Raw genomic sequence first — 19195 nt, 5'->3', positions numbered from 1 at the left:
AAAGCTTTACTTAAAGCCCTATACGGAGCTCCAAAGCTCTACTAACACGCAGCACTAATATACTAGGAAGGTTCTGCAATCTGCCTATACGGTCAATCGCCGTATAATCGTCTCTACGAATGGCTCTATAAACGGCTCCACGAACGGCTTTACGAACGGCTCTACAAACGTCTACGCGATCGCCCGTACGAACGTCCATACAACTGCCCATGCGATCGTCTCTACAAACGTCTCTACAATTGATTACCCGTACGAGCGTCTGCACCCTATACGCCTACATGTGGCTCTATAGAAGCTCTACACAAAGCTTTATACAAAGCTCTATATAAAACTTTATATAAAGCTCTGTATAAAGCTCTATATAAAGCTCTGCAAAGCTCTATTAAAAGCTCTGCATAAAGCTCTATATAAAACTCTGCAAAGCTCTATTAAAAGCTTTACTAAAAGCTCTATTAAAGTCTCTACTAAAGCCTCTGTAAGAGCTCTGCCCACGTAGTAAATGGAGTACGTAGTGCGCAGGGGGGTCTAAGGGGGTCTCCCCCTTAAAGCTCTGCTCGAAGCTCTACTTAAAGCGTTACTCGAAGCCCTATACAGAGCCCTAAAGCTCTACTAACTCGCAGTACTAATATACTAGGAAGGTTCTGCAATCGGCCATATAATTGTCTCTATAAATGGCTCTACGAACGGCTCTATAAATGTCTACACGATCGCCCGTGCAAACGCCCGTATAAACGCCCATACGAACGATTAATTAAACGTCCATATGATCAATCAATCAAACGTCTATATAATTGCCTATACAATCGTCTCTATAAACGTCTCTACAATTAATCGCCCGTACGAACGTCTACGCCTGCATGTAGCTCTATAGAAGATCTATACAAAGCTTTACACGAAGCTCTATACGAAGCTCTGCAAAAGCTCTACTAAACGCTTTACCAAAACCTCTACAAGCAGGGTTGTTTTGGATAATGCGAATAAGCGAGCATAAAATATCCTTTATCCAATAGAAAATGCATAAAATATCACAATCGATAAGGATAAAAGTGCCCTATGCGGGGCTTTTCTACCCCAACCAAGCAGAATAGGACAGAATTCTGTAGAATTTGGCAGAATTCGGTGGACTTAGCAGAATTTGGTAGAATTTGGCAGATATTCATAAAGCTTTGCGTATGGAGGCTTTGCATGAAGCTTTGCACAAGGCTTTGCACGAGGCTCTGTATAAAGCTTCCATGCGCAAAGCCAGATGTAGAGCTATATATAGAGCCACCTACTAATATTTAAAAGAAAAGATAATATAACTTTATTTCTAGGTTTAAATTAGTTATTTTTATATAATAATAAAGAAGAAGGCGACTGAAAGATTATTTGGGGTATGCCAAGACTTATCGCGATAAAATGCAATGGATATTCTTATCGCGATAAGGATATCCATTCCGTCTTATCGCGATAAGATTTATCCAAAACAACCCTGCTACAAGAGCTTTACCTACGTAGTAAATAGAGCATGTAGTGCGCAGGGGAGATCTAAGGGGGTCTCTCCCTTAAGCTTAAAGCTCTACTTAAAGCTTAATACGGAACTCTAAAGCTCTACTAACACGCAGCACTAATATACTAGGAAGGCTCTATAATTGTCTACACAAACGGCTTTACAAACGGCTCTACGAAGTGTCTGCACAATCGCCTGTACGAACGCCTATACAATAAATTAATCAATCAAACACCCATACAATCGATTAATCAAACGTCCATGCAATTGCCTGTACAATCGTCTCTATAAACGTCTCTGCAGTTAATCGCCCATGCGAACGCCTTTATGTGGCTCTACATAAGGCTTTGTATAAAGCTCTACCGAAGCTCTACACGGAAGCTCTACCGAAGCTCTTACTAAAGCTTTGCATAAAGCTCTACTAAAGCTCTAGATAAAGCTCTACTGAAGCTCTATACGAAGCTCTACTAAAGCTCTACACGAAGCTCCACTAAAGATCTGCACGAAGCTCTGCAAAAGATCTGCACGAAGCTCTGTAAAAGCTCTCTACTAAACGCTCTACCAAAAACTCCGCAAGAGCTCTGCCTACGCGGTAAATAGAGCATATAGTGCGTAAGGGGGGTAGGGTGGGGGGGGGTCTAAGGGGGGTCTCCCCCTTAAGCTCGAAGCTCTACCTAAAACTCTACTTAAAGCTTAATACGGAGCTCTAAATCTCTACTAATATATAGCACTGATATACTAGGAAGACTCTATAATCGTCTATATAAACGGCTCTATAAATAGCTCTACGAATATCTACACGATCGCCCATATAAACGCCCATATAATTAGTTAATTAATTGATTAATTGCCTATATAAACGCCTATACAATTAATTAATTAATAAACTAAACGCCTATATAAATGTCTCTACAAACAGTTCTATAAATAGCTCTATATATAGCTTTACTTATAGCTCTATAAACGTCCATACCATTAATTAATTAATTAATTGCCTATACGAACGCCCGTATAAACGATTAATTAAACGCCTATATAACTGCCTATACAATTATCTCTATAAATATCTTTGCAATTAATCGCCAGAATAAATGGCTGTATATTTATATATAGTTCTGCGCAAGGCTCTGTATAAAGCTCCATATAAGGCTCTACTAAAGCTCTATATAAGGCTCTACTAAAGCTTTATATAAGGCTCTATTAAAGCTCTATATAAGGCTCTACCTAAAGCTTACCCCTTACTGTAAAGTATAACGGGGATATAGGATTTACGAAATAAATCTATACCTACTAGTATATATTAATTAGACTCTATATAATAAGGCTCTAGATTAAAGCTTTATATTAATTAATCGGCTTATTAACCTAAGGTATAAGTAGTCTATCTTTTCGGGTCCTAGATTTTAAACTTCCGCTAAGCCAACTTCTAATTGGTTAGAAATTCGGCTTCTAATTAGTTACAGTTAAACCCCCTTAATACGATATGGGGTATATAACGAAAGCTTTTATATTACAATCTACACCCCTTAATTAAGCCTTTTTTGGTGTAATATTACGATAATCTAACTTTTGATAATATCGTTAAGCACCTACCACTAATATTGGTATAAGCAGTTTTTAATTTATCGGATTTGGCCTTTACTTACCGCAAGTTCAGCCATTAAATCTATTACACAACCATTAAAATCCATTAAAATCACCCTTAGATCTTACTCTTTATACTTAATTCTACCTTATTTATTATAGGAAGACATTAAAAGTCTATAAGGTAACGCCGTTACGGCTTTACTAATTACGAGCGCTAGAAAATACGCGCCCACTACCAAAACACCCTAGTCTACTATAGTTAGAGATTGCTTGCTAGGCAAGCGACTTCCTCTATTATAATATTAATTAATCTTTAATATTAGAAATACTAAGCGATAAATTCTAATAGCTTAATTGGGTTAAATTGCAACGTGGGCAAAGTACGCGAGAGCGAAAGAGAGCTGCTAAATATCCTCTTTTAGAGGAGGCTCTCTTTAAGTGGCACTAACGCCTATAAAACTCTCGCATTCCTATTACTGGCGACCTTATACGTACTACGGCCGCTTAATTATGGCAACGAATACCTATATTGGCGATAATAATTAAGCTAAAGTAGTTACTTAGCTGGTTGGAAGGCTTTAAATCCCGTAACGGTATTTATAAGAGGAAGCAGCACGGTAAGGCCGCCTTAGCCGATATGGAGGGAGCAGATGATCGCATGGTAGAGCTTTAAGTAATTATTATGCCTTATCTACTAAAGGACGTTTACAATATGGATAAGACAGGGCTATTTTAGAAGGCTATACTAGATACTATATTGGCTACTAAGGCTCTATTAGGAATAAAGAAGTAGAAGGTATAAATCTCTCTAGGTAATTGCTCTAATATAGACGGCTTAGATAAGCTTCCTTTCCTTATAGTTGGCTTATTATTAAAGCTATATTGCTTTACAAGGAATCGCATTAATATAGCCTTAATAAATATTATATGGAAGTATAATAAGAAGGCCTAGATAACAACGGTGATTATACTTAAGTGGCTTACCTAGTTTAATAAAAGGATATATAGTAGAAAGATACTGCTCTTAATTAACGGCTTTAGCGCCCATAAAGCAGCTGTTCGAACACTTGTTAAGAATAGCTCTCTTAAGAATATACGCGTAGAGTTCCTTCCTCCTAATTGCACCTTAGTATATTAGCCTTTTAATTAAGGGATAATTGTAAACTTTAAGCTACTCTACCGGTAATACTGGCTGCGATTTATAGTGGAGCTCTCGCTTTAAGATAAGGATCTAATTAAGCAGATGCACGTCTTATTGGCAATTCAATAGTTAGTTAAAGCTTAGAAGGAAGTTACACTATAGACGATTAAGAATTGCTTTATTAAATCTACGTTATTTAGCTCTTGTATAGGCCTATAGCCTTACCCTTAAGACTATCTAGATCCTCCTGTGGTTGATAAGATGCAGCAAATGGCAGAATAGCTGCTTGCAGTAGGAAGAATTTACACCATAGTAAATATATAGGATTTTATTAAGCTACCGGGTAAGGAAGTAGAAGATTCATTAGAGGATCTTATTGAGCATATAGTAGAGCTCTACGCAGGGCCCGATTGCGATGCGGAAATAGATAAGGAAGCTATTAAGCAACCTTAAATTAAGCTTAATGAGGCGCTTGTAGCCTTATAAAAGCTTTGTCTTTATAAGGAGTAGTAAAGCGATTCTAATAGAGACGTAATTATAACTCTATTAAGGCACGAGCGTTGAATTTAAGGCCGACGACCTCAAAACACTAAGTAGCAATTAATTGCGATGTATTTTAGTATAGCCGATCGCTTAGTTACGACTTTATACACGTAGATACATAATATTATTACCTAATTTTGAATTTGGGTGCATTTTATATATAAGTATGTAATACAACGATACCCTTGGTATTACGATACGCTCGGCCGAATAAACCATATTGTATTAAGCAGATTTTACTGTAGAAACAAAACCGCGCGCGGTAAGGTATGGCAGAATCCACGTAACAAATATTAAAATATTATAAATATTAAAATATCTTAGTATTGCACCTTCCTTTTTGTTTATACCTCTATTAATACTATTATATACATTATAGATATAGCAGATCCTACTATAATTAAGTGTAGCAAGTGCTATATCTATAAGCCCCGCCTTAACTTTATTAAAGTCGGCCCTTTAAAAAAGCTTTTAAAGCTATACTAGTTATATTAGTTAAAGGCGCGTCTTCCCTATATATTACTTCTACTTTTGTTTACTTTTCTAGATCTCTAAATATAATTTAAATAAGCGGAGAGCTCTTATAGAGTTAGGTTTTACTATTAAGAATTGTCCTATAAGGCGCTAGCGAACTACTCTACCTAAAAATGATATTAAGAACACCTTCCTGCCTCGCGGCTAGAACAGTTAAGATACCCCTAAAATGGCTTAATAGTGGGGTAAAGCTTACTTACCTACTCCTTCGCTATATATTATAGATAAAGCTCTATACAGTAGAAGAGGCACTCTAAATAGCCTAAATACGTCCTTGCTGGAACTAGCTTTTATACCTACTTTACCGCCAATACCTACTCTACCTCTAATACTAACTCTACTACTAATACTACCTTCTTTACGGCAAGCTCCCTTGTGGTAAGCTTTTTTACGGTAAGCTCCCTTGCGGTAAACTCCCTCTTAGTAAGTTTTAACTACGGCCACACCACTACCCGTTTTGGTTGTTAATTAGAAGTAAATTAAGAAGTTTAGGAGTATACTATCGGCTAAATGTATAGAGACGTGCAGTTATTATAAGGAGCGGTGGTTCTAAATAGGCCTAGCTATAAAGGGTGATAATATAGGTATATGTAAAGCCTGCATTAAGGACGCCGATAAACTTAAAGATCTAATTCTTTTTCCCCTATTTGGTAAAAGTAACGGGCTTAATCTAGGGCCTGTCCCTAGCTTCCTACCTATACTTACTGCGGTGGAGGAGCTTCTAATTGCGCGTGTATACGTTTATCTACAAGTTGTGTGTGTACGCGGCCAGTAATATCGCTATACTGGCTATATTTGCTGCTTTGGCCAGAATATATTAAAGACTTAGAGGCAGCTATTACAGCTACTTACTAAACTTAATATACTGGTCGTAAGGCCTACAGTAGTAAAGGGTGGCGAATACCTAAGTTAGTAGTTTACTAAGCGGTATACTATAAGGCGCTCTATTATAGTATAGTAGCTTTACTTTCTAAAGGTTAATTATTCTAATTATCGCGATGTTAAAATATGTAGCACCTGGCTTACTAGCTTACCTAAAAATAACTCTATATTAGATTAGCTACCTTATATTAATAAGTTAGAGTCTAACTTTAGTAGCCTAATAGCTTACCCTACTACTCCTATATAACGTCCTCCTGCTATTAATCCTCTGCCTATTGAGCTTAGTAGTAATATACTAAACGGCGAATTTAATAACAATGTATTAAATACTTTAGTTCCTAATCTAATACCTAACCTTAGTAAATTAGAGCTTTTAAGTCGTAAGGTTTAATACTAATAAGACCTATAAGCGGGCCTAGAGGTTCCTACTATACGATAGACACCTCTCTTTAAGCGATTAGCTAGTTTTATTATACGCGGCGCCTTTCCTACTTTATTTCCTTATGGTAAAGCTGATTTTAATATGCCACGAAGCCGTATAGTTACCCTAGCTGCGTACGCTAAGTATATGCTTAAGTATTAGGACGGTTGGTTTGGCCGCCACCCTTTATTTCACTGCTATGTATTTAATCGGATTATAAAAGAGTAAGCCCTTAACGCTACCCGTTTCCTTTACGGCCAATTAAATAAGAATAGTTTATCTTTAGATAAGCTTAGTAATCTTATAAATAGTAATAGGGGTAGCTAGTTACTAAATAAGATTGTATAGTATATACGGAGCCTTAAGGGCACTAGACCTTACTAGAGGCAGAAGAGAAATAAGCTTACGGCTTATACTAAGAATATTAAGAGCGGGTCTCTATTCTTTACACTTAGCGCTGCTAATTTATATTAGTATAATCTACACTTTTATATACCTCTATTTAATTAATATAAGGCTTAGCGCTACCGGATTGCTTCTTAAAATCTTAACAATAATCTATATATTACTGCTTACTAGCTACATCGCCGCTTTAATCTATTTAGGAAGCACGCGCTTATAGGCCTATTTAATAGCACTAACTTTTAGTTCTAATTTAAGTGGTAAGTATAAGGTAGCAGCTATATATATAGCTTTTTATAGAGTTTAATAGCCCTAAGGCTAGATCTGTTAGCTATTAAATTAAGGGCGGCTTTTGCTAAGTACTGGGCTACTTTTATATCCGTAATTAATCCTAATTAATCTAGGCCTCCTAATCTCTAATATCCTTTTACTCTTAGCTATAAAGAACAGGTTAACACTAGTAAGCTTCTTACTGCCTACCTTAATTAATTTTAACGGCACTGTAATTACTCTAAATCTTACTGTTTAAGATTAAAGAAAGGCTTTACTGCAGTAAAGGAGTGCCGCTTTTATTTTCCACAGTCTCTCTATAATAAGGCAGCTATATTAAAGGATTAAAATCTATATTACTAGACGCTCTGTCTATAGCGTAATAATAAGCTTCTTAATAGTTATAATGCAGCTATAATATTAGCGTGGATGGCGAATATTAATACGTCACCCGCTATAAGTATATTAGTAATAGTTAACTATATAGGCAAATATTGCAGTAAGAAAGAGAAGAAGTTAACTTTCTACTAGAAGTTACTCTAATTAGTATAGCTATACGCCAATAGCCTTTATGCCTTTAGTTTAGTTATAGCTAAGTTTATAAATAAGCTTATTACTAAACGCGATTAGTTAGTATAGGAGGTATACTATCTACTTTTTGATATTCCCCTTTGCGAAGGCTTTAGGAATATAGTAACTTTAAACTACCACTAGGAGGACGATTAAAGCGCTATATATAAGCTTAATAATAGGCAATTAAAAGGGTGCGGACTATCTAACTATAAGAAATATAAGCGCCGCCTAGATTAGGTAGAGGATATTACTTTCCTTAATTTTCTACTCTATTTTAATTACTCTACTTATAAGCGTTAGCTAAGAGCAAGGCCTTAAGTTATATTATACTTTCCGTGGTATAACAGCAATTGTTTCTATTTATAATATCCTAAGTTTTACTATATAAAGCTCATTTTTTATTACCCGTAGAGGGAGTATAAGGAAGTAGCTACTTATACTAATAGATTTAGGGCCCCTAATTATATGGCTTTCTATTAAGCTTATATTAACTCTTATTAGTACCCGCCTAACTACTTTTATAATTAGAAACTAGAGAAAGGTTATAAAACTACTAATAATATTAATAAGTTTAAGGGCGATTGTGTAGACGACTTAGAGCTATACTAGTCCTTTAAGGCCCTATATACCCGCGTTTAAAATACTAATAGAGTTAAAATTAAGGATCCTAATAGGCTTAGTAATAGGGAGCTTAATTATAACTATAACCGGAGTATATATTAGGGTACGTACCCACAGCTTAATAAGAGGACTTATTGGCAGGAAGCATGGCGATAGCCTCTACTATAAAGCCGCCTATTCTAAATAGTAACTCCGTCCTCCTTATAACTAGGTTAGCGTTATATCTATAATATTATAGTTAATTACTATAGGCAGATCTAAGTGGGTCTTATCCCCCCCCCCTACTATAGATTAATATTAATAGAGAGGTAGGAACCGGTAAGTTATATCTTATTACTGTTTTATCTACTACGTTTTATAATATAGTTATATCTAATAGTAAGCCGTCACCATTAATTTAAGCCACCCCTACTAGAGTAGCTACCTTTAATATTAACAGTAGAACTATATATAAACTATTAAGGTTGCTAGTAAATCGCCCCTTTAAGGAATTACCTACTACTAGTCTTACGCCTCTATAATAAGCTTTTAAGGATATTTACTATTTTATCCTTAATAAGAAATCTATAATTAGGTAAGTATATCTAGCCTAGATTAATTACCGCCTCCGTTAGATTTACCCTACACGTAACAATAACTACTTTAGAGACTTAAACATCTTACTAGTAGGCAATTTCTATTAGCTTCCCCCTATAGGTTAGGCGGCCTTATATAGTAATTTACCCACTAGGCTATTAGAGCTCGCTAGCTATAAAAAGGGAGCCTATAAGGCGATTAACTAAACAGCTGTCTTAGATTAAGTTATGTAGTAGGGCGGTAATAACGCTAAGAGCTTTATATTTAGGACCGCCCTTATAAAGCTACGTAGTAATTCTATAAGTAATTTAACCTAGAAGCTTCTTTTAACTAGGTATAAGTAGGGCCTATCCACTAATAAGGTTACGGGCTTTAATAATGCAATTTAGCTATATAGCATACGCGCTACTATAAGTAAGTATAACGCTATTCGGCTTCGCGACCTTTTACAACCAGTAGTAGCTATTAAGTTAGTTAACACTAGTGTAGGTATACGGAAAGTTACTCCTAATTAGTGCGATACTATAGAGAATCTAGCCCTATATATTGGCGCGAAAGTAATACTAATATAGAATATCTGGGTTAAACTAGGCTTAGTAAACGGTATTACTAGTATAGTTAAAGATATTATATAGAAGGGATACGCGGATATTAAAAAGGATTAGCCTTAGTCCCTACTAATTATGGTAGATAGGTATAACGGACCTACCCTATTTACTTAGCAGGATGGTAAGAAAGTCGTCCCTATATTTTCTATATTTCGTAAGTAGGAGGGTATAAAAGGCTCTTACTTACGGCGTTAATTTCTAATTACTTTAGCTTTTACTCTTACCGTATATAAAAGCTAGGGCCTAATACTTAACCGGGTAGTTCTAGATATTATAGAAAAGGATAAGATAGCCGGGCTAACCTATATAGAAATCTTACAAGTTAAGAAGCTTTTAGGGCTTATATTTAAACGTAGGTTTAATATAAAACAATTTTAGTTATCTATAAGTAAGACTAAAGAGGTATAATAAGAAGATTTTATATAAAGGCAGTAGCAACTACTTATAAACAACTTTTCCTAATTAGGAAATTATATACTAGCTTAGAGGTAAGCGGAGAATATAGTATTTATCTTAGTTTTCTAACTTTTAAATAGCTTAACCGCGAAATCCAATTTTCTAAATTTTAACCCCCATATCCGTTCTACCTTTTTACCACTTTTAGAGCTGTTAGATATACATATAGTAGTATATAGGGAGAATTAGCAGTATTGCCGGATTAATATTACTGCTGTCTATAGCGTTAATTAATTTTTAGAAAATTTTAATTTTTTTTAAAAGGCAGAAATGTCGCTTATATAAGGAGTTATATAACCTCTAAGAATATATACTACTTAGGACCGCATATTAGCAGCCATAACTTCTCTATACTATAGTTAAGATTTTATATATACCGCACCTAGAGCTGCTTAAAATAACTATTACCTATAGATCTACCAATTTACAAATTAAAAATTAGACGTAGTTAGAGCTGTTAGTAGGGGTTACTAATTGCGCTCCCTATAATAAAATCTAACTAACAAACGAACTAATAAATTAAATTAAAAGTTTGGAACGTCTAAATAAGGTTCTACTAAGATGTTAGCTAAACCCTAACCTAGACCCTTCCTAACCTATTAAATTTTAAAAATAATAACCTCTGCTAAATTAAAAATTAACCTTATCCTTAACAAGCCATCTAATTAGATTTAATAGTTCTTTATTATCTAAGACATAGCTAAAACTAATAAGGTATAGCAGTATATCGACCTATCTAAGAAGAAAGATAATCTTCTAAAGCTAGAACTACTAAGTCGGCCTACATTAAGGGACATACTACCTACGGCTATATTAATAGCAAAGCTAAACCCAAATTAGCTTACTGCCTATAACTAGCTCTACGCTAAATATAAGGACGATTTACGCGTATACCAGAAGCAAAAACAGGCTATAAACGATATTAATAACTATATCGTTCGCACCACAATGGTAGCTTACCTTTTACTTATTAACAGCCTTAGTAGTCGGTTACATTAAATATTTAAGGCGTCTCTACCACTATAGTAGCCACTGCAGTGATAGAGACACCCTGTATTTTGGTAAGTAATTAAGCCCATCTTATACGAGAATCTTATACTTATTAGTACTTACCAAATCACGTACTTATACTGCCTCCTCCTATCTATAAATACTCCCTTCTCTATACCTTTCTCTCTTCTTTTCTTCTTCCTTATAAGAGCTAGAGGTGCTCTAATACTCCTCCCTAGCCCCCACTAAGGGATCTATTAGTTAACGTGGTGATATAGACAGTATCTAACGAGGAGATAAGTAAGAGAGGAGATAGGAAAGACGGAGGGGCGTCTAGTAGGTGTTAGTTAAGCAACGTTAATAGCTATATTATAGCTGCCTAATCTCCTATACTTGCAGGCCTCCTCCCATCTATAAATATTCCCTCCTTTATACCTTCCTTTCTTCTTTTCTTCTTCCTTATAAGAGCTAGAGGTGCTTTAATACTCCTCCCTAGTCCCTACTAAGGGATCTATTGGTCAATGTAGCGATATAAATAGCATCTAATAAGGAGACGGGTGAGAGAAAATAGGAAGGACGGAGGGGCGTCCGGTAGGTGTCAGTTAAGTAACGTTAATATCTATATTATAGCTGCCTAATCTCTTATTCGCAGGCCTCCTCCCATCTATAAATACTCCCTCTTCTATACCTTCCTCTCTTCTTCTTTCTTCTTCCTTATAAGAGCTAGAGGTGCTTTAATACCCCTCCCCAGTCCCTACTAAGGGATTTATTGGTCGACGTGGTAATATAGATAGTATCTAATAAGGAGATAAGTAAGAGAGGAGATAAGAAGGACGGAGGGGCGTCTGGTAGGTGTTAATTGAGCAACGTTAATATCTATATTATAGCTGCCTAATCTCCCATTTGTAGGCCTCCTCCCGTCTATAAATACTCCCTCCTCTATACCTTCCTCTCTTCTTCTTTCTTCTTCCTTATAAGAGCTAGAGGCGCTCTAATACCCCTCCCTAGTCTCCACTAAAGGATCTATTAGTTAATATAGTAATATAGATAGCATCGGACGAGGAGACGGGTAAGAGAGGAGACAGGAAGAACGGAGGAACCTCCGGTAGGTATCAGTCGAGCAATATTAACGGCGGTTTTCGTCACCCAAAAATTGCATCACGTGATAATAATTGGGAACGTAAGGCGCCTTAACCTTACTACTACTTCTAAATTAAGTAAAAGCTCTATATAGGGGGGTCCTAGGGGGTCTCCCCATGGAAAACCTTATCTCTATATATATTAATTAAAGTCTATATAATAAAGCTCTAAATTAAAGCTTTGGGTTAATTAATTGGCTTATTACTTATAACCTCAGGTTAAAATTTTCGTTAGGGAGCTAACGATCCACATGTTATCTTAATAACTTAATAACTATAAAAATGTATAATTAGACTTTTATACTTACTTTAAGACTTTTATTAAAGTTTTAAAATTATATTAAGTTTAAATTTAAAAGCTAAAATTTCAATAAATCTTAATATATTAATAATAGCTAAACTAATTATTTTAGAACTTTAATAAAAGTCTAATTATACATTTTTATAGTTATTAAGTTATTAAGATATCAAAGAACAATTTTTAGGTTTTTAGGAGAGTTTTTGGAGGTGGCCACATGCTTACCGATTACGTTACCTCCATTGCCGTGGGCATCTTGAATCAACTCCACACTAAGCAACTGAAACTTCTTAAGCCGTTTATTATTGGCTCGACGTTTCTCTTTCTTTCTTTGAACCACCTGCAAGGCACTCAAGCCTCTTGATTCAGACACCGATATCACGGACGTTATTCGATTTGCACAACACTCCATGTCACTCCTACGACTACCTCCAGAGATTCTGATACAAGTTATGGATCATGTGGGCTCGTCTTATTTCCGTGAGGACTTAGGACGCCTCACAGTCTGCAAACGGTGGTTCGGATTTGCTCGCACTGCGTGCTTCAAGGACCTCCAACTTTCTCAAAAGACCCTACGACATTTGCTGTCTTCTCGGGATGTGGGGAGGAGCCTGCTTCTGATCAAAGACAGCTTGGAAATTCTGGACCTTGAACTGAAGGGATTTGAAGACTGGAGCTCTATACCGGAGCCTCAAAGCTATCCGCAGAATGGGAATGCTTTGGATGCCTCAAGTTGGGATGGGGATCTCGGACGCGCACTACTCGCAGCTTGGACAACAGTCTTGGATAACGGCCTAGCTCAACTTGCAATTATAGCCAGGGAATCTCGAAAATTGCGGATAATACGTATACAAGCCTCAAGCGAAAACCATCCTCTGCTCCCTCATCTTCCCCGACGCGATTATCTCTCACTATCCACGATACGAGCCTTGCTGTCGGTGAAAAATTTGATGGTCCTGGAGCTAGACCTATGTGGCACACTCCTGATTCCGCGACAAGAGCACCGTGGTGGTTTTCACGTTTGCACGAGTATCGGCGCCCTTCTTACTACTCTAAGACGTCTTCGACTACGTATGCGCAGCATCTGCGCAGATGTTTTGAGACTCCAACACCATGACACCAGTTTACGCTTGAGCGAGGTGCTCATCAACCTTAGTCTGTCTAATGAGTCACCGATGACAACGTCAGCGGCGTACTCCACACGATGCGGTTCCACAGGCGGGGGATTTCTTAAACTAAAAGCAGATATCGAGGATCAGGCAGAAGCTCTCGCGGCCCATATGGCGTCTCCCAAAATCATAAGAATCCTAACCCATTCGCTTCCGCAACTCAAAATGCGGTCGTTGGACGTCTTGACCGGCAAGTGCATGATACTGGCTGACGACATGGCGTGGGAAGACGACGGCAAGACTGTCGAGGACGATTCGGACTTAGAATCCGAAATCCTAGATGATGGCTTCTCTACGTCCTCTGATGAATAACGGTAGTAACGTGTTCCACCACAATAAAATAAAATGAATTGAAATCTAGCCTATAGCTTCTCTAGTTACTAGTACATTGACGCCTGTTATGGCCTTGGATATGGCAATTCGAGCACGTTGGTGGTGCGCGCTAGCGCACCTAAGTAGCCTCTCTCTGAGCCTCCTCCTGCTCAGCACTTTCTAAGCTCTGGACTAGAAGCTGGCCCTGCTGAGCCTGTAGAGCTCCTCCCTGTGCAATATACCTTCGGCGCTGCTGTTGCTTCTGCTTTTTACGTTGATTGACTGCGTGGAGCTTTGTATTCTTCTTTGCAAGTATTACTGCTGAATATATAGCAAGCTAGCAGCCTTTAATAAGCTGGTTAATTGCCTGGCTGGTAGGGCTTTGTGACTGGCGCTGAAGGAGGTCACGTATAAGCCTTGCCTGCTGCTTTAGCTAAACAATAATATGTGGTATTTCTGACGTCCATTGAGGTGCTATGCCATTGGTAATGCCTAGTGGAGAGGGTGTCTTGTAACCGACTACGCTACTCCGCTAACGCCACCCTATTTCGCCTGCGTATCACCTTGTCTCGGCTATATATTAGTCTCCCTTTTTATCTTGTTACCTGCCCCTTTTTCATGTATATATAATAATAATAATATTCTTTGATTAACGTCTGATACGGATCCTCGTGGCCTACGCAGACTACTCTGTTATAGGGGGAAAACTTGTATATTTACAGGAAGAAAACCCTGCAGTTGGGGGAGGAAAACCCCTATAAGCTACCTTAGTGGGATGAAAAACCCCGATTTGCTATGTTCGTCTATAGCAGCGGCCCTACGGGCCTATAGTTACGTCCTGTCCTCCTTAGATGTTCGAACTCCTTAGGAACCACTGCTTCCTTCTCTCCAGCCTATCTAAAGCTTGGGTTCACTACGTCCTAACTAGGCCTTGCCAATCAATCGCCGTGTACTTATTATCTCCTTCTTCTCCCATATCTTAACTATCCCCTATATGCTATCTCTTGTTAACCATTACTATATACACCTTGCCCCCCCACTCCCCCCCCCCATCGAAGGCGTAAGGGGGATTTATCCGTTGTAACTACCGTAATACTAATAGCGGGATAGGTTATATTGTGTTTGGGTATTTTTTATACCTAGGCCCTAGCTAGGCCCTTTCTAAGGGTTACTACTCCGTTAAAAGGAGATAAGGAAAACCGTAGGCCGTAATCTAGGCTGCTAGGGAGTATTACGGCAGTAATAAAATGGCAAGTAACTATATGTTCCGCTGGCGATCGCTCTAAGGGTTAAGAGGGGCCGTATATTTACTCGCTGCTTATTTATTTATATTCGTTCGTTCGTTAATATAAGGCTATTAATGCTTTTAATTGGGTTAGGGTACGTTAAATTCTATCTTGTATCCGTAAGGATTATATAGGGTTAAATAGGAGCGTAGCAGTTGTCTACTGTAAAGGGGGTTACCGTTAGTAGTAGTTTTCAAGATCTCACCATCCCATGTAAAAACTTTTCACTTACCCCTACAACATTTCGTCAACCATCACCACCTCCTACCCGTAGCTATGCGACGTCTTTATGTTGGCTTTACTAAGTCTAAAGACTGGTAGGTTTATAGGCCTTATTATATACAGGTGCAGAGTCCGATTTCGAGGACCTTTTATATATATATAGAAGTTCTAAAGCTACGTTTAAAATTAAGTCGCTTATGCAATTCCACCACAATGTAAAGCTTATAGTTATGAGCCCTAATCGCACTACCTGCTAACCAATCAATCTACTACCTCATTTTAAAAGCCTTCTGAAACTACTTTTATTTCCTTTACAGTGTCCTAAGCTTCTTTATTTACTAAATAAACGTACGATTAAACTAAGCGTATAAACCAGCCTAACTAATAAATAAACTGTAAGGGGCGCCCGGGGGTTATCCTAAGGGCAACCTAAGGTGACCGTAATAATATCCCTTACACAAACCGACCAATTAAATCAAAAGTTCGGAACGTCAAAATAAGCTTTTTGCCAAGATGCCAATTAGACCCTGCGTAACCCTTTAAAATCTAAAAATAACGACTACCGCCCAATTAAAAAGGTTATTAATAATTATACACCCCCTAAATGATACGCGTACACCCCCTAACTAATATGTATACACCCCCGTCTAAATAGGCTTAGATCCTACCCATTTGGGTTAGAACATTACGTGCATTAGCGCGCGACCGACGCGCGCCTATACCCAAAATATCACCCTGCATTTGCCCTACCTTTCCCCATACTAATAATAGCTCTCAACCTACCCCGTTAAAGCTGTACGACTCTGCAAAGCTTACCCTTAATAATATTTATAAGTTCGTTAAAGGGCAAGGCTATACGGCGTCAGTTTTCTATTTAAAAGCTAATAAGTAGGTGCTACCGACTGTGCATAAGATATAGCTTTGGTATACTAAAGGAAATAACTATACTAAGACTGATAGGAAGCGGCTAACTAGCTCTCGTATAACCGGCTGCCCCTTTACCCTTATACTTACTTATACAGTAATTAGGTAGTAGGTAGAAGTATAAGATCCTACCTATAACTACTAGGTATTTGCCTATGCTGGAGCTCTACCGTATTACTAATAGCGTACTAAGGAGATAAAGAAGACGATTGCTAATATATTGGCTAGTAGTATTAACCTAAGCAAAATACTTACAAATCTACTTAAGAAGGACATTATAATTAGTATCTAAGATATCTATAATAAACGGCAAGTAAATAAGAAGAAGCTGCTTAGTGGGCTTTCCTCCGTACAAGTATTACTTAAGGCTTTTAACAAATAAAGAGGCGACGATCCTAAATTAAGATACTATTTCGCGTATAAGGAAGACGATTGTAATTGCGTTAAGTACTTATTCTTTACTTACCTAGAGTCTCTTAAGTATTTCCAGAAGAATCCTAATATTCTATTAATTAATTGCACCTACAAAATAAATAAATTTAAGATGCCTTTTCTATACACTGTAGGAGTTAGTAATACTAGGCAGAACTTTAAGCTTACTTATTACTTCCTATTGGGTAAAACAGAAGCTAATTATAACTTTGTAATTTAACAGATTTATCTTCTCTACCGCCAATATAATGTTACTTTAAAGGTTATAATTACTAATAAGGAATTAGCTCTTAAGAACGCACTATATACGTACTTCCCTTTAATGCCTTAACTTTTCTACCTATGGTACGTCGCTAAGAACGTCCTTATGTATATATAGGATAACTAGGTAGTAAGGATAGGTTAATTAAATAAGGAAAATAAGGAGGCGTAGGAGTACCGTAATATCTTTATAAAGCGCTAGGTTAATTACTATAGCTAAACGTCCTTAAAGAAGTTTACTATAGCCTAGTGCTAGCTTATAGAGGACTACTATAATTAAGAGCGGCTTACTAACTACTTACGCGATAAGTGGTGGCCATATAGGAGGGCGTTCGTGACTTGCTATACTAATATTTAGATGCACTTCGGAAATTAATAAATAAAAAGTTGTGCTGCATAAAACATTCACGTAAGTTAATACGCCTTTAGAACACTACAACGCCTTAAAATATCTATAGACCCCTTTTAGAGCCTTAAGATCTATGCATTTAAAAGCGCCTCTACTATTTATATTACTAAAATTTATTATAGTTAAAGCTTACTATAGTTGCGCTAATGGGCGTAGATAGAGCCGCTAGTTCTTAGCTAACTAAAATTACTTCTCTTAGTGTTATATCGCGACTTAAGGGCGCCCATACTAAATTAAAAGCCTTTCTTTAGGTATTTACTAGCGACTTATTTAACGTAGTTAGGAATATTAAAAACCTTATTAAGAACGAGATAAATAACTATATAATAACCCTAGTAAAGTACCGAGACCGCCTACTATATAACGTTTACGAGCCGGAGTTTGATGATATTCTATATAAAGTAACGCCTTAGTGCCTCTGCCACCTTAAGGCCTGATTAAAGCTTGCAAAGTCTCCTAATTACTAGCTAATCTATAGTGGCACCTGGACTACAGTATACGGCCTTCTATACTACTATATATTCTACTAGCAGCTATACTAAAGCGCCACCTCTGTACTTAAGATTTAGCTTACCAAAATTAATAAACATTGGTAGTTTAATCGCCCTTAATTAGATCCTCCTTCTAGCCTACTTATTAATCCTCTACTTTATATTTAAGAGCCTATAATTATTAAGCGCCGCTATAGCCGCCTAGCTGGCTCTATAAATATAAATCGCGTTAATACCTTAACTCGTTATAAGCCATTAGCATTTAAACGGAATACTAGATATACTAGGCGTGGGCGTAGGTATAGGCGCAGGCGTACCCATAGAGGTAGTTCGCAGGCGTTAAGCAGAGGTAGAAGTATCTAAATTTGCTAACACGGTACCTTATAGGCCACTGCGCAATCTAATTAATTAACTTAGGAGTAGGTGGGTAGTAATATAGGTCGTAAGAATAGTGGTAAGGATAGTAGTAAAAGTTAAGATACTACTGTAGGTAACTTGCCTAATGTTAGCAATAGTATTTAACAGGCTTTACCCTTTTAGGAGGATTTTGCTAAGGGGTCCTTCGGTGCATTCTAAATTTAACTTAAAGTTTACTAGTTATACTATAGTTTAAATTAAGACTTAATTATAGTGTTGCAGTTATAAAAGTTACTTTTTAACACTTTAATTTCCGTAAGGAAGATGTAAACAAGTTAAATTAATGTAAGTTCTAACCTAAATAGGTAGGATCTAAGCCTGTTTAGACGAGGGTGTATATATATTAGTTAGAGGGTATACGCGTATTATTTAGGGGGTGTATAATTATTATTAACTATTAAAAATCAACCTTACCCTTAATAAGCCAACCGATTGGATTTAATGGTTCTTTATTATCTAAGACACTACTAAACTTAATAAGGTATAGTAGTATATCGACCTGTTAAAAAAGAAAGACAATCTTCTAATACTAAAACTACTAAATCGTGTAATAAAGCCTTGTAGGAAATACTACGGTAGACTTGCTAATAAGCTAGGTATATAGGTAAATAAGAAGTTAATAATGTAATAATAACTGATGGAGTGGTTGCCTAATAGATTAACTCTAATTATATTCTAAGATTTATTACAAAGAAGAGAACTATCTAAGTAGGGACTGTAGTCCTTTAAATATATAATACTG

The 19195-nt window shown here is 36.9% G+C and overlaps 1 protein-coding gene across 1 annotated transcript; it reads left to right on the top strand.

Moving 5' to 3' along the window:
- The first annotated feature begins 12860 nt into the window (after positions 1-12860).
- K441DRAFT_632229 (uncharacterized protein) lies at positions 12861-14124 on the top strand. The gene has a single exon (XM_067646334.1). It carries the CDS (start codon positions 12941-12943, stop codon positions 14009-14011), a length of 1071 nt encoding a protein of 356 aa, XP_067506177.1. The 5' UTR covers positions 12861-12940; the 3' UTR covers positions 14012-14124.
- The last annotated feature ends 5071 nt before the right edge of the window (positions 14125-19195 follow it).

The sequence above is a fragment of the Cenococcum geophilum genome (assembly GCF_001692895.1).
Source record: "Cenococcum geophilum 1.58 unplaced genomic scaffold K441scaffold_12, whole genome shotgun sequence".
Lineage (NCBI taxonomy): Eukaryota > Fungi > Ascomycota > Dothideomycetes > Gloniales > Gloniaceae > Cenococcum > Cenococcum geophilum.
This window is presented reverse-complemented; position numbering and strand designations above follow the sequence as displayed.

Coding starts and splice junctions, on each gene's coding strand:
- K441DRAFT_632229 (XM_067646334.1), top strand. CDS start 12,941: ATGTCACTCCTACGACTACCTCCAGAGATTCTGATACAAGTTATGGAT.